This window comes from Falco peregrinus, chromosome 1 (genome assembly GCF_023634155.1).
Source record: "Falco peregrinus isolate bFalPer1 chromosome 1, bFalPer1.pri, whole genome shotgun sequence".
NCBI lineage: Eukaryota > Metazoa > Chordata > Aves > Falconiformes > Falconidae > Falco > Falco peregrinus.
Window position 1 is genome coordinate 27,352,005 of NC_073721.1, and position 15,417 is coordinate 27,367,421.

A 15,417-nucleotide genomic window follows, 5' to 3' on the forward strand; every position below is an offset into this window, starting at 1 on the left:
CAGTATACATCTGTGTGACAACTGTAGGCTTAGAGTAAGGAATTATACTGTTTAACTTACCTAAAATTATTTCTACTTATAACAGATCTGAATTTGAGTCAAAATGATTTTTTTCTAGCATATAGACAAATTCCAAATCTGTGCTATGTAAAGCCCATTTTTTTAAATACATGCTTCAGTCATATTTAGATCCTTGACATTTAATAAAATAATCCTCTAACTGAAATGGAGGAACTGATCAGCTGGATAATGGCATTTTTAAGAAAAAAACATCTAAAAAAAAATAATCAAACAAGAAGTCCCCAAAGGGCACATTCAGAGGAATACAGCCAATTCTAATTCTGCAGAGCTTGGCATCTCTTGTACATATCCTTATAAGTGTTGTCAACTCATGCTTTTATTGCAAGCCTCATTACGTGCTGGGTTCAAGATCTGAGTTCTGAAGTCGTGCAAACATGAGAATTTTTCTTCATTTTTTTTTTTTTAAATAAGAGTAAGTTTCTGGTCTTCATAATTGCAGAAGAGATTATTATGGCTTAGATGAACCACAGAAGTATCAGAAAGATTATTATATGTATTATTTTATATTTTGTTACCTCTCAACTTGTATTCTTATAGCTCGGGGAGGCAAAATGTGAGCTCTGTGCTACAGACATTACAAGAGTTTTTATGAGCCTGCTCTTTTTTGTGGATTTTTTTTTAATCTTGAGAGAATCAAAGAATTGCACTGTTACAGCAGCAATCTTGTATCTGATATTTAACGATGGCACCTCTGACCTTCCCAGCTTCAGCTACATTTAGTTCTTGTTATTTCTCCCTTGTCTGTCCTTCTCCTCTTACTCTCAGAGAAGGACACACAGTCAGAGCAATACTGATTAACAGCAGAATTCATGTTCAGGCAACTATGGGAGACAATTTGTTGCCTCAAATCATAAATAAGATGCTTCTATTATTTTTGCCATCTGCTTTCCTCTCAGCCATTTGAACTGGACCCACACCAACATTATTAACTACACAAACTACTACTGTGAAGTAGGAAGCCACCCTTTATTAAAAAGCAAGAACATAACAAAATCCCAATCTCCCTCACTCCCCTTCCCTCCAAAAACCCACCAGAAGCCTTGACAGCCTTAGAAGCTCTTCCCTGTGAGCAGGTCCCAGGTGAAACTGAGGATTTTAGCAGATGAATTTCTGAACACAGGGGTCTATTTACATACTGTGTTAAAAGCAAATCCACTCAGATTAAGTTAAAGGTCCAAGGAGTTGAAAGTCATTTTAGAGGGAAAATTTGCTTTTGAGCATGTGTGGAAATAACAAGTACATATACCACATGACTGATTTGCTGCAAATTGCAGCAGTGCTAGAGTGAAAGCAGCCAAGTAAAGGAAAAAAGTAACCTCAAGAATCTATGTGATGTATCAGGTGCTACCATCAGAGCCTGTTCAAGGTTTGTGGACAGAAACACGGCTGTGATAAAAGAGGCCACAAAGGAAGGCTTGCACCCTGCCTGGGAAATGGGAGAGCCAGGTGGTCCCTGCTGCTCCTAGAAGTGTATCCCCCCTCCTGTGGCGGGGCTAGTGGCTGCCCTGCAAACACTGGCTCTGCCTGGGCTGACAGCAGAGGCATCGCCGAGCCAGTCCGGCTTTCTGGAGCGCTTGCATAGCCAAACCAGGCAGAGCCCTGCTACTTCTCCCACCAGCGTACCGATCATTTCCTACATCCCCAGCATTAGCTCTTGTTCGAACCATACTTTTTCTTTCCCTTGAACTGAGCCATCATGGTCACTCTTTTAAGAACAATTTTAAACAACATTTGCATGTGCCTTTTATGTATGAGAGCTGTATTTCTAGATTTAATATAGTTGTCTTGGAAATACTGCAGACACTGTGTACTAATTAACTTTTAAAAGTACTTAGTACTTTTGTTGTCAATGACCCGTGAAAAGAAAGACATCTGAATAAGAAAAATTGCATCCAAATGGAAGTTCAATGCAAATAAGCTATTGCATTAAGGAAAATAAAGTGTGCTAAATAGCTAATTGGTTTAAATAGATGTTTGACTAGAAAGAGTGAATAGTGTATTCATTTGACAAGGATGCAGAATTACTGGAATTTCTTTCTCTGTGTAAATACACATGAATATTTGATGATACTCATATGGACGGGACATCAATATATATGCTGTTCAGCACTTCTTACTGGAATAAAGATGCTAGGTAATGCTGAGTTTTGTTTTACAGGACTGAAACATAGGAGGACTTAGCATTTTTATGGGAATACTGACTATGATGTCTGAACAGTGGGTTCAAGGTGGAGCTCAAATTAAAGTGTAATTGCAGCTGGTAGCCTGAACAGTGGACTGAGAAAGGCACACACCCAAACAAGTGATGATCATTCTCAAAGAACATGCAAGAAAAATGCATTTACCCAAATACTGTTCTTTCAGGGCTACAAACACAACCTCCTATAGGAGACCAATTCTGCAACTACTTTGTGGTATTTTTAATACTGATGACAATTCTGCATGTTGCAGCCTGGACCGAAGCTCTGTACATATGCTGAAGTACATCTCTCTATGATAACGTGGTCCCATCACTAAAGTAAAATACACTATGCTAGCAATCTGAATTTTCCCAAATTGATAAACTAGTACTGGCATTTCAGACTTACTTTTTGAACTTGTTTATTATCCCACTTTCATTTTTCTTGATGTCATGCACCATCTTTTGAAGCTTCCTGTAAGATATTAAACAAAGCCAGCATTAAAATTACCATGTGGTTTAACACTAATTTATATAAATTAAGAAAAATGTGCTTAATGTATGCTCAATAAGTAGTTTAGCTGTTAAATCATTTATGTATGAAGTTGTCCTCCCTTTTTAACAGAGCTCTTTGGCACGATTTGCTTCTTCTTAATACAATTAATATATCCTCCTCCTTAATACAATTAATTATAGTTTAAACAATTGATTTAAAAATGCATCAGGAAAGAACATAGTTGCCTGCATTAGTATTTTAGAATATTTCTGCGTTAACATTTTATTCAGAACTGACTTCACAACACTTAACAGCTATAATGGGAATGCTCTCTGACTTCTGACCTTACACGAGTCATTTTATCAGCAGACAGTTTACCTCATTCCCATAGCACCTGCAGTTACAATAGGAGGGTGAAAATTACACATTCCTGGTCTCAGGTCATCTGAGAAACCATTAGAGTACCTGTGAGACTGAGCTATAAAAACTTGTGATCTCAGGACTCCAGTTTCATGGACTGATACCTGGAACCATAGAGGTTTTTTATTCATCAGCTTCACTGGCCTCATTAAAATTTTACTTGCGATCAAGGCAATTTAAGCTGAATATCTCATTTTTCATTCAGCAAGTATTTAGAAACCCACCTCGCTTCACATTTTTAAAACACACACCACTAAAATCAAGTCAATGTCAGCAACACAGATATAACTTCCTGCAAAAGACTAATTTTATAGTGAAACCTGTTGGAAGTCTGGTTATATTAGAAACTTCACATGTATTTTTAGTTTCTTCCCAGTGTATGTTCTTCCTGTTCACCTAAACTAAGTATCTTCTATTAGACCTAAGCTGAAGGTTTTATTACAATCCATAAAGAAAAGCAATGTTTGGTTTTGGTTTTTTTTCAAAAAGGGCTTAAAAATGCCTTCCATTCTTCATTGTAAGCTATGTGATTCCACATTTTAGGGTTGCCTACCTCATCTCTGATGCATGACCAGGCTACCAATAGTGTCTTGGAAGCTTTGCTTACAAAGAGAAGTGCAGGCATCAAAGTATTCTTTCCCTTTTTTAAAGCTTTCTTTAAACTTGAAACATTATTCAGACAGTTGAGTAACACATAGAGCTTTGCCAAAAAGAAACTATCTTCCAGCTTCATCATTAGTGACTACAGCTGTCTCTTAAAAATTAAAGTAACGTCTTCAAAGGGGATTGGAATTAGATGAGAATTAGCTAAACAAAATCAGGAAATAACAGCACTAACATCATGTGATTATTTGTCTGCAGTCCATGGCTCAGGCTGAGCAGATATGCAGCCACTCAAGGCATCAGGTAGTGGTCAAGTACAGGCTTATGCTGACAGGGATCTTCTTACCTCTGGTACCAACTCTAGAGCAACTGTGGTAGTTAGTGACAATTAATCCCACTTTATAAGTCTTGCTTTAAAAGAACGGTTAAATAACTGAGTATGTGTAAATTTTTTGAATCCTGAAATAATGAAGCTTAATTTTAGTCTTAATAATGTTTATTGACAGAAATATCTGATCCTTTCATTATGTTGGCTGGAACTGAAGGATATTCCATACTTTCAGTAGCCCTGTAATACAGCAACATGGAACATCATGTGCTGACAAGCTGGGTCTGGTACTTCAAGACTATTCCTAGAGCCTAAAACTTTACCCAATTTTTCTTAAAAAACAATCCAACCGATTCTTTTTAGGTTCTCAATTCTGGAAAAAAAATATCATAAGAATAACTGACAAGTAATTCACAAGCACATCTTATGTTTTGCTCAAAACTCATGCTATGAATAATTTACAGCAAAAGGATATAGTGTTATATGCTGATATATATATAAAGACTTATAGGTTTGAGAAACAGGTGCACAGCAAAATGTTTTGCGATTTCCTGCAGCAATGCACTGCATCTACAAGAATAGCTTGGATTATTATCTAAACTAACCAGATACATTCAATCTGCAAATCTAGGGTGAAGATTGCAGAACTTCTGCTTTTCTGAGTGTTTGGGTTCCCCCCCCCCCAATAGATTCAGCTTCTGGTTATGCTCGAAACATCACAAATAGCCATCTTCTGCAGTTTACCGTTTCTGTCTTGTACCCCAGCTGGCACCTGGCAGTGTCTATAAATGAAAAGTAATGAGGAATGAAAAGAATGAGAGGAGATTTAAATGGTTTCGTTCTAGTTTGGGGAGAATGTTTGTCTGCAAGCGTTTGTGTCCTTTTCAAAAAGGCTTGCTAGCCTTTAATTAGAAAGGCTTGTAAGCATCAGTTATTTTTCTTCCTGTATTTATTGTTTGCTAGAAATAGGACCCAAACAACAAAAAAATCCAACTATAGATTGAGATTGAAATATTCTTGCTCATCTCTGACATTAATATATCTTTACAATAGCAAAATTATGGCTTTGTTTTGAAAAAAAGGTGTTTCATTTTTCACATGACTGATTATATTGTTGCTTTGGTCTCTAATTCTCCCCCCCCCAAAAAAAACCCCCGCCCCCAGATTTATAACTATGAGTATCCAGAACAGTTTGCTTTTCATTTGATCATATTTAGGTGAATTGGTTAGACTATCATGGGTGTTCCATGTGCACTGAATAAGGCTGTAGTTTAAAAAAAACATTTTGATATTATTTCCATTTAAATTAGAGATAATTGAATGTGCTGCTGCAATCAGATATTTTTCCCATGCAGCTGGACTGAAATCAAAACATACCCATTTTTGCATAATCAAATTTCCTAAAAATCTGTCTCTTTTATTCCTCATTCTTTTCCTGGAGCCATTTCATTTTCTAATTACAAACTGTGATAAATTAGGAAGTATCTAATAGGTATTTGTGTGAATTCTTCCAATTTTTAAAGTTACATAGCTCTTGCAAGAGTTGCTAGAATACTAGGTTTGTTGCCTCCAGACAACTTAACTTGTATCAAGCCTACGAGACTAAGCAGATAACCAGTGTACTGTATGGTGTAAATATAGGAAGTCATCAAGAACATATGATCTCCAGTTCAATCCCCTTTGACCCATGAAGTTGAACAAGCTTCAAAAACCAGTCTGTCCAGTTAGCTGGAGGCCAAGATTTCTTGAGGTGCCTGCTGATATAATAGGCTACAACTGACAAATTTTATAAAGACCTGTCTGTAAGAGAGACAGAAGAAAAGGTGAGAGAGAGACAGACAGCAAAGCCTATAGCAAAAGGATTCTGCAAATCTTAAGGGTCTCAAACCCAAGCCTCAAGGCCATTCCAGAGCAGTGAGAAAGCGAAGCATGGAAGGGCATTTAGACACTTAATGTTTTTGCCTGGGTTGGTGTATCCGACTAGCTCTCAAAGGCTTTTTGTCTGGCTCTCAAGTACTTAAGGCAAAACTCCAAGTAAAGAGGCTCATTGCAGGAGGAATTCACTAGGGCAGCAGCCTGAGAGTATCTGGGAGATGGAGGCTACTATGGCCCAGCGCAGACAGCCCTTGCTTCAGGTACATAACTACAATCTTCTTTCTTCACAACACGTCTGAGTCAGGACCTCATTATCTACTAATGTTTATTCTCTAGTTGTCTTCTTGGGATGAATAGATACTAGAAACAGTCAAAGACCCGAATCAGCAAATACTTAACATCAGTTAAGTGAAAATAGTTAGTTAAGCTAGTTTTACCTTACATTGCAAGTAATGAAAGGTAATTAAGAGGTCAAACTTAAGAGTTGTTTCTTAACTGCAAGCACCAACTCTTCATTCAATTCAGTTGAGAGCTTTTTGTTTAAATTCAAGTTTGCAGATAAAGGTGCAGTCTGTGTCACGGTTAATCTTTGAAAACACTTTTCAGCAACAGATAGCTATTTTGAGATCCAGTTTGTGTCAGGTAGACTGGATGGGACCTTTTGATCAGTAATTCACTGCACACAGAATTGATTTTCAAACTTTTGCAATGAGAATTTTGGAAGTCTTGGCTCTAGGTGCTTCTCAGAACTTTTAGGTTTCTTACAAATACATTAGAAATTCTGCATGTTGGAGGGAATAACAAAAAAAGACTGTTCAGTTAATCCTAAAAGGAAACACTTTAGTCCTGCGTTGCTGTTTTTCATATCTTACCAATTTCGACCTCCAACAAATCGGGGTTATCAGACATGTTGACAAAGGGGTCACTAGCTGTGATACATACGTAAAGGAAGGTGGAAGGGTTTACCATTGCAAATACAATATACCCTGAAAGAAGGATTTGCTGTGTCACAAAATACCTAGCTGTGCTCAAGGACTGGCAGAGCTGCCTTGAGATAAAATGAAACAAACCCACCCTCTCTTTGATCTGGTCACAGCTCAGCATATAAGGAATGTATGTCACGTGAAGGGTGATGGGTGAGCCTGGCCTGTGACACATCCCCACTCCCAAACATCAGTCAGAACTTTGGCTCTTTGGCATATAAGCTATCCCACAAAAGCTCTCCTAAGTTAAAATATTTTTTTTAAAAAATATAAATAACATGCCAAAGAATAAAGTGTGTAAAAAGCTTTTGACCTGGACATGAGATGAGGGACAGTCCCCAGCTTTGACAAAGAGGAGTCTGTCCTAATTTCAGACAGACCTGTGTAATAAGGAATTCTCCTACCACTTATATTAACTTTTGAGAAACTGCATTTATCGGTATAATAAATCTGTAAAGACATTTACAAATATACATTATGTAAATATGTGTATCATGGCTCAGAGCAGCTGGCATGAATGGCTCCTCAGTGGCCATGGCCTCCCCTGCTCCTGGGAACAGCGAGGGATCTGTGTGCACAAACAGCCGGGTCACCTACTCGGCACTTTGGACCTCCCTGTGCACACTGGATGTCAGCATCTTAGCTGTACAGCTGCCTGTGTCACATGGTGACTGACAGCCCTTAGCGAGTGACACCCCTCTGCTGTAAGGATGTGTGAGGTGGTCTCTGGGGTGGGAAGCCTGGGCACAGTTGCTTCAGCGCATCCAGCTGTGAGCACAGATGTGCGTGCTTGCAGTTGGGAGCTGGTCCGGATCGTGTCTGTGGAAACAGGGCTGACGGCAGCGGCAGTAGGGAGTGGTGGCAAAACAAAAACCAGTTTTAAATGAATCACAGGATGTTTTCTATAGTACAAGCATACTTCTGTTTAGCTGGACGAGTATACCTCCCTAAATTTCTGGTGCTTACAGGACTGTCTGAATTACCTGTTCTGCCTCTAGAAAAATCCCCGTCTGCACTCATGTACCCGGTTCTTCAGTTAAAAAGGGGCAGAATTTTGAACAGGATATATTCAGACAGGTCTGTAAGGGAAGCTTTGTAAACAATGTTGACACATTCAAGATTAACTGACCTGCATATTCCTCCTCCTCCCCTCAACATCAGATCTTTTAACTGATGAATTGGTTTCAAAATAATAAGAATATTTTTTTTAAAAAATCATCACACTGTCAATCAGTCACTTTGAACTCCAGTTTCAGCTCTTACACTTTTTTGGATGCACCTGTTTCTCACTGACCGGGCACCCTGTAGTTCTATGTCTAGAAAGTCCCATTTTCTGCAGATCATTGCTACCTCCGTCCACTTAAAGTAAGATTGTAGGTAGGTGTAACCTTCATTTTTGTCTTCAGAAAGGCAGCATAACAGATCAAGTAAAATCAAAAAGTCTTGTTTTTCAAGCAAATTCAAATGCTTAGCATTGGAAACCTAGAATGGGATTTAGTAACTGCAAATTTAGACTTAAACCAAAAACATCCCCTAACCCCCCCACCTGCTTCAGCTATAAAGTTTTGCAGAAAAGAGCCACAACAAAGGAAAACAAAAAGCAAGGAAGAGTATAATGGAATTTGGAAAATAAAAGCCAAGTTATTAGAAGAAAAAAAAGCAAAACAAAGAGCAGAAATTTTAAAACTACTACAGCTACCTGTGTTATTAAAAACCCCCATGAAACTAAGGAAAGAACATCATGCCCAGCCCCCTCCTTCTCACAGCACAACTATTCCACCACCTTCTCCCCAGCTGGTGTTTATTTTTGTTTCTATTAGCCTTTAGTTTTATAAACAGGTGTGCAGGTGAACAAATTAAGAAAGGAAGTTATTGTTTTAGGACCAAGGGGAAGACTCCTGCTTGTGTGGGGCAGGGGAGGGGGAGGGGAACCTGCTGACCTAGAAGTGGATTTGTAAAAGTAACACTTGAGATTTTGAAAAGCTTGAAGCTCTTATCTTGAACGATCTTCTCAAACTAAATTAATGAAGAACAGAAGTACCACCTTTCTTAAAATAGGCCTCCTTTAAAGCAGTGCTCCTGACATGGTCTTTGTGGAAGAACATGAACCTCAATGAACTGAGTGTCTTCACAAGGTGCACAAAACTGGCGAGCAATATGAAAATACATCTAAAACAACCCAATTAATTATATAAAACAACTCCACTCCCTTCTACCTCCCTTCTAATTGCTCAGGAGAAAGCAAAAGGAAATTCCCAAATACAGAAAGCATCTAACTTCTCTCGTTAGACCTCCTTCAGGTGCTTCAGATCTCCATACACACACACTGATGTATCATATACTACCTGGAATAGCAAGAGTTGAATTCCTTTGCAAGGAAATGCAGGCTGGCATCAGCTGGCTGGGCTGGACCCGGTGTTTTCAATGGCTGTTACATGTGTATAATGCATGAAGACATAACTGAGTTGTTGAGGAGTAATCAGCTAAACTGCTTCAGCTGCTTCTGGTCTAAGACAGGGGGTTACTGCCCCTCATCCACTCCGGGGGCTTATCACGGCTCACCCCTTGCAATGCCTTTCATGACGGGAGGGGAGGAAGTTTGGAGCTGGAGGTGGTAAACCTGTGACACCAAACCATCAGTTCAAAGCACCGAGCCTTTGATCTTTATCTGTAAAGCTATCTCAAAGCTGTGAAAATTTGAATGAGGCTTGCTTGTGGGAGAAGTCAATTACAGACACCCATCTGAGAGGAAGAAGGAACAATGAACTGTCTTCTGCTGTGTTCATGAGATGCACAAGAGGAAATGAGTATAAATAGTTGAGTTTTGTTGATTTTTTTTAAGTTTGAGTAACATCCTATTCTGCTCACTTTTCATCATTCACTATTCTGTCTAAAAGCAAACCCCATAATTAGAGCAGGTGTGTGTTTACATGGTACACACAGAAGCACAGAAAGGCTAAATATTGATCATGCTTTTCACCTTCAAAAGTCCTCTATATAATCTTCTCAAGCTGTCAATCTGTCTTACACTAGCAAGTACTAACATAGACCAGCATGTAAAGGCATAATACATCTCTGACACAAATCAGTCCTAACGTGAAATTAAATAGTATATTTTGAGGTGATAGTAAGTTCTTTCAATGCACAGAATTTCCAGTTGGTGGGGCTGAGGTAACTTAAAACCTTAACGACACCAACTGCTTGGTGAAACTGCTTCCTCATTTTAGATCAAGCCTGAGGCTTGTTCTGAATATGTATGGACAGTGTATTAGTAGCAAAGATTTCATGTACTTAAGTCATACAGTACTTTTTGCAATTACTTTTTACTTTTGTTTAGCAGAGAAGAATAGTAGACCTAGTTCCTGTTACCTTTTTTTACTACTATTTGGGACTTCACAGCTCCTTCTGAATATCAGAAAGCAGTGATGGCCAGGTAGTCTTTAGTACAGCTTTTAAAAATACACACATTTAATAACAGCTGAAGGCATTTCAGGTTGGGACACCTCTTCCCACTTATCCAGCTTGCTCCCCCTTTATCTCAACTAAATAATAGTGATACTGATAAGAAGTACAGAAAATAATTAGCTATTATGATATGCTGAGTATTGCACATCACTTCTTGACACAAAAAGTTAAGAGGTATTTTCTGAACTGTGACTGACCTGACGTATTTGGTCACTTTGGTTAACTGATCCATTTCATGAACCAGCTGTCTGGATATGAGCTGATGCATTAAAAAACAGAAAACCCACAGAGAAGCTACATTCATAAGGTTTACTCCATTTTCCCAAAAGGTTTGAAATCAACAGAAAGAAACTAAACACATTAGAATACTTTAAAACACAGTTCCAGTTAAAACTAAGTGAGCACTGTACCTCCCTGCAGGACTAGTACCCTACAGCCTGGTAGCTGAAGGAAAGCAAGGACTGAAATTTGAGAAAGTATTTTTTGTATTTCACCAAAAAGAGGAAGCACAAAGTCCTTACAGGGGAGTCAATATAGATAGGACTTGGTACGGACCCAGAAAATTACCACCTGTCAGTGGTAACATTACCTTCAGTTGCAATTCTACAAGATTTTTTTGCAAGGTGAGATAACATTTCTGTCAGTCTTGCAGGCATGTAGATTGAAAGACTGCCACAGGCACATGAAGGAGATGAAAATGAATGAAAAAGTAAGAAAACTGAATGAATTGAACACAGAAAGATGAAGGTTTAATTTTGATTCCATGTTCCAACAGAGTGGGTTGTTCTGGTTTTCCTCCTCTTTTACCTCTTCCACAAATTTAAAATCTGCCATTTTAGCTCTGGTCACCTACTGAAGGACATTGAAAAAGTCTATGTCTAACTACGTAACGGGCTTAGGCAAGATTTAGCCAGATGTTAATGCACATCTAACTTCAACTATCTTCAAGTTAGGTAAGTACCTAAATTTTGTGTTAAGGCCTTGCTAACGTGGGCACGTAAGCCACGAGGTGAATAAACATATCGTGTGATCTGAGTGCAGTCTTCATCAGTGTCTTTGTGTCATTTAAGATTGCTACTAAAATACACTTCTAATGCAGTGATTTTAATCCAGGGGTCCTCAAACTACGGCCTGCAGGCTGGATACGGCCCCCCGGGGTCCTCAATTCGGCCCCCGGTATTTACAGACACACACCCCTGCACCGGGGGTTGGGGGGGACCAAGCAGCCGCAGATGACTGCCTGCCACTTCATCCGCGCGCCGGCCCCCTGTTTAAAAAGTTTGAGGACCCCTGTTTTAATCCATTAAGTTCATAGACTGTGAAAGATTAAAAAAAAAGCTACTGCCAAAATCTGTTTTAAAACAAGGTACTGAATTATTGGTTCAGTTCATACCTGCTCAGCATGAGTATGAGTAAAGGAAAAAAATCCCATAACTGGGCTTTCAGCATGTTTTTTTAAACTTTCCTTTATGGCCCAATACTTCCTTTTCCATTCTCTGACAAGATTTTCCCCTCCCCCAGACAGTTTCTCAACAGGAGTGCCTGAGTTGGAAGGAGATGGGAACTCTCTCTTGTTCCTCTCTAAAGCATAACTTTTTTTTTTACTTTCATTTTTTTTTCTTATCCATTAGCAACTGAAGTGTAGCAACTAATTTCCTCTGTGTATTTTTGCTGAAGTCATATAATGCTTACAGCAAAAATTGTGGATGATGTATTTTATGCCTTTAGCATCAAATTCCCTTCAGCTGAAGAGATTTTACCACTTGTTTAGGATGATGGGGGTACAAAATAATGGACACATTTTTTGACACATCTGATGAAGACTAACGAACATTGTGGTACGTGAGCTGAAAGTGGTTTTGCTCAAGCTACAAAGCATTATATCTACCATAGATGTGGGGTGGCACTGGCAGGGATCTAATAGAGGCTACTCACAGATCTACCTGTATTGTTTATTTTGTACTGAAGTCTATCAGATTCTGTTAGACCTTTGGAGAAGTATTTTGGTCCCTAGGGTTATACAGCCACTTTGATGGAGCCCACTCGGGCTGCCACTGAAAGGGGAAATTCTGCTTTTTGCTCTCGGTGCTTGCCCAGCTATGATGAATAATGGAACTTCCAGCTGGGAAATTAACTTCTTTTTTCTTTTGCCAATTTAGATTATCAGCAGGATCAATCCAGCTTCATCACATGGCCATGGGAATCCCAGTGCCAGTGTGAGGGTGGAGACGAGCGGCAGGGCGAGCAGGGGCTTTGGGAGGGTGGAGGAAAAGGGACCTACTCTTTTGGCAGCAGCTCAGACTTACGCTAAGTTAAAACTGGCCGTGTCACTACAGCTTCAGTAGCACTGAGCTGCCTCTGTGCTTCTTGCAGAGATGCCTGTCGTGTCTACGTTTTAAGACAGGAAGGAACCATTTAGCCATATGTTATAGCTGCTTGGATTAATAGCCTACTTCACCCGGTTGTCCTTGCATTAAACTTGAGAAGTATATACTCATGTTTTTCATATTATTGCCTCAGGATGCATTATTTTAATTCTTTCTAAACTATTTACTGTATAGTATATAATTGACATTGAGGTCATAAACCTGTAGCATTGCACGTCTGGCTTTGCTTACATCTGGGAAATGAACTTATCCAAAAAGTGTATACTATCAGATTAGGATAAAGATACCAACAGAATTTCCCAGCCTCTTTTACCTCTCGGTCATTTACTATGGCTTTCATAAAACAAGCTTGTCTACACTCTATGTAAACTCCTTTCACAGCCTACCAAAAATCGAAGATGGTTCCCTACAGCCAAATGAGACTATACCGTTACTTATGGCTATTGTTTTCCAACAGTTTTCCAATTCTCTTGTCCGCTGAGCACATAGAACAAGTGATAATTGCTTTCTAAAAGAAATGCTTCTCTATCATATTACAATGTGCTTTCAGGTACTTAAGACTATATAAGATGTTACATAAAACTAAAATCAGTCGTCTAATACAGCAATCATTTTTAAACCCCACATAAAACATATAAGAAGAAAACCTATGTATGAGCAGATACATTCTTTCTTTTCCAGTTATCAGGGACTTATAAATCATCTGCAAAAGATGATTTAGCCATCTGACGATGCCTAAAAATTACTCTTAGCTGATTCCTGCCGTCAAAATCCACCTACGAAAGAAGTAGTGTTGAAGCATTTTGATCAAATACATCAAATAGAGCAGGTCACAAATTTCCCTCATTGCAGTGTGCATACAGTAATATACTACACTGGAGAAGCACAGTTTAATCCTGAACTATACTGGTTCAACAAACTAGAGAGAAACATTCAATTTTTTAAATGTCAAAAATTCCAGTTAACGTGACATTGTGAACATTAAATAAAATGATCTGAACTCTAGGAGTTGTCTTTTATTCCGTTTCTGTTCTGCAGATAACTGAAATCTTATTTTTCCCTCTAGGTTTGCTCATAATGCTGGAATTGCCTGCAGTGTTAAAACTCTGGATTTCACTCATCGTTTAAACAGAAAGCAAGACCAATGGAATTAGGATATTTTAAAATGTTCCAGATATATGTTGTCAGCCAGTTACAACCCTGACAATGGTTAGTCAGGATTTTTGATCACGTTAAATGTTTTTCCAAAACTAAATTCACCAAAAGCAGAACTAAAACTTCATTCTGTTACCCTTAACTTTTTCAACTGTTGACTTACAGGAGCTTTGCTTTCAAAGACTGAGCAATAGCAGAGGCATTGTCCAAGGTGAGAAAAAAAAATGTTTATATATTATATAAATAAACAATGTTTCTTTTCAAATAAACAAGTATTTATAGCAATTTCTACCAATGTGGGAACTCCTCTTCCCACCTCTTGATCATCTAATGTTGTTTTCCAACAGTGTTATGGCTGACACAAGCCATAACAGTGTAGAACGCTTCTTTGTAACATTTTATGATTGCCATATTTGCCTTCCAAAAGAAAAGCATCTATCGCATTATAATGTAGCATGCAGTACATAGGCTTTAACGATTCTGTAAAACACAAAATTGTTTTGTTCTGGGATCAACATTTCACTGAATACCTGCAATGTCATATTATGATTTAAGATCTAGCACTCTGCACAGCCGTATGGGGTATAGTTTTAAACTAATGGTGAAAAATGGTTACGCCAAGTTTGCTGGAATGTTTCATTTTTTTTCGTGGCCAAGAAAATTAATTTATTGTGGTATTTGCTTTGCTATTGGTCATTTATTATTTGACTTCAAAAAATAATAAAAAAGGCATGTCTTTAGATCCAACCTGTATTACTAGCTTTTGCTGAAAAACTGACAGTCACAGACCCACAGACCCAAAACAACGTCATTTGTGATTGCTGTAGTTGGCAAACGCTCTTACTGTGGACAGTTATTTTAGCAAAACTACAATGACACTAGAAGACCTAATTTTATTTGGAGGAGTATGCACACAAGGCAGAGGTGGAATAAGCTATGCCAACAACTGAGCAATTTTGCCAGAGCAAGTAGAATGAGACTATAGGTACTATATGAGGATAGCTGATCTCGTGAACAGACTACATTGTTACACTGCTGCCTACAAAGAGATATTAAAACAAGGCTTTTCACCATAGTTTCAATATTACACTACATCATTTTGTCCATGTTGCCATATTTTCATTTAAAACATAGGTAGATCAGTCACATGTAAACACACTTTTCTATAAACAGCATTATAGTCAGGAAATTCTATATGGGAATAATTTACTATGTGGTGATCTAGATTTTTTAAAAAATGAGTGTTTTTAAATGGGGGTTGGGGTGTTTTTTTTGGTGTTTGTGTTTTTATTTTAGGGCAGCTTGGAGATTGGCCCAGGCAGGATGATATAGCTGGAAAGGGTGATAAGAAAAAAAAAAGAACAAACTTTAAAGGGGCTGTTAGAAGAAAATTCTTGTGCAGAGAGAAAGGAAGAAAGGAGGACAAACATAGGTGGGGCGGAGGC

The 15,417-nt window shown here is 38.4% G+C and overlaps 1 protein-coding gene across 6 annotated transcripts in view; it reads right to left on the reverse strand.

Moving 5' to 3' along the window:
• The window catches only part of BLNK (B cell linker), a 100,369-nt gene that overhangs the window by 27,964 nt on the left and 56,988 nt on the right, over positions 1-15,417 (reverse strand). For all 6 annotated transcript variants that reach the window (XM_027788834.2, XM_005238998.4, XM_027788833.2 and 3 more), the window contains one exon: positions 2,670-2,735. In XM_027788834.2, the coding sequence (XP_027644635.2) occupies positions 2,670-2,735 (66 nt within the window). The remainder of the gene's footprint in view (positions 1-2,669; positions 2,736-15,417) is intronic.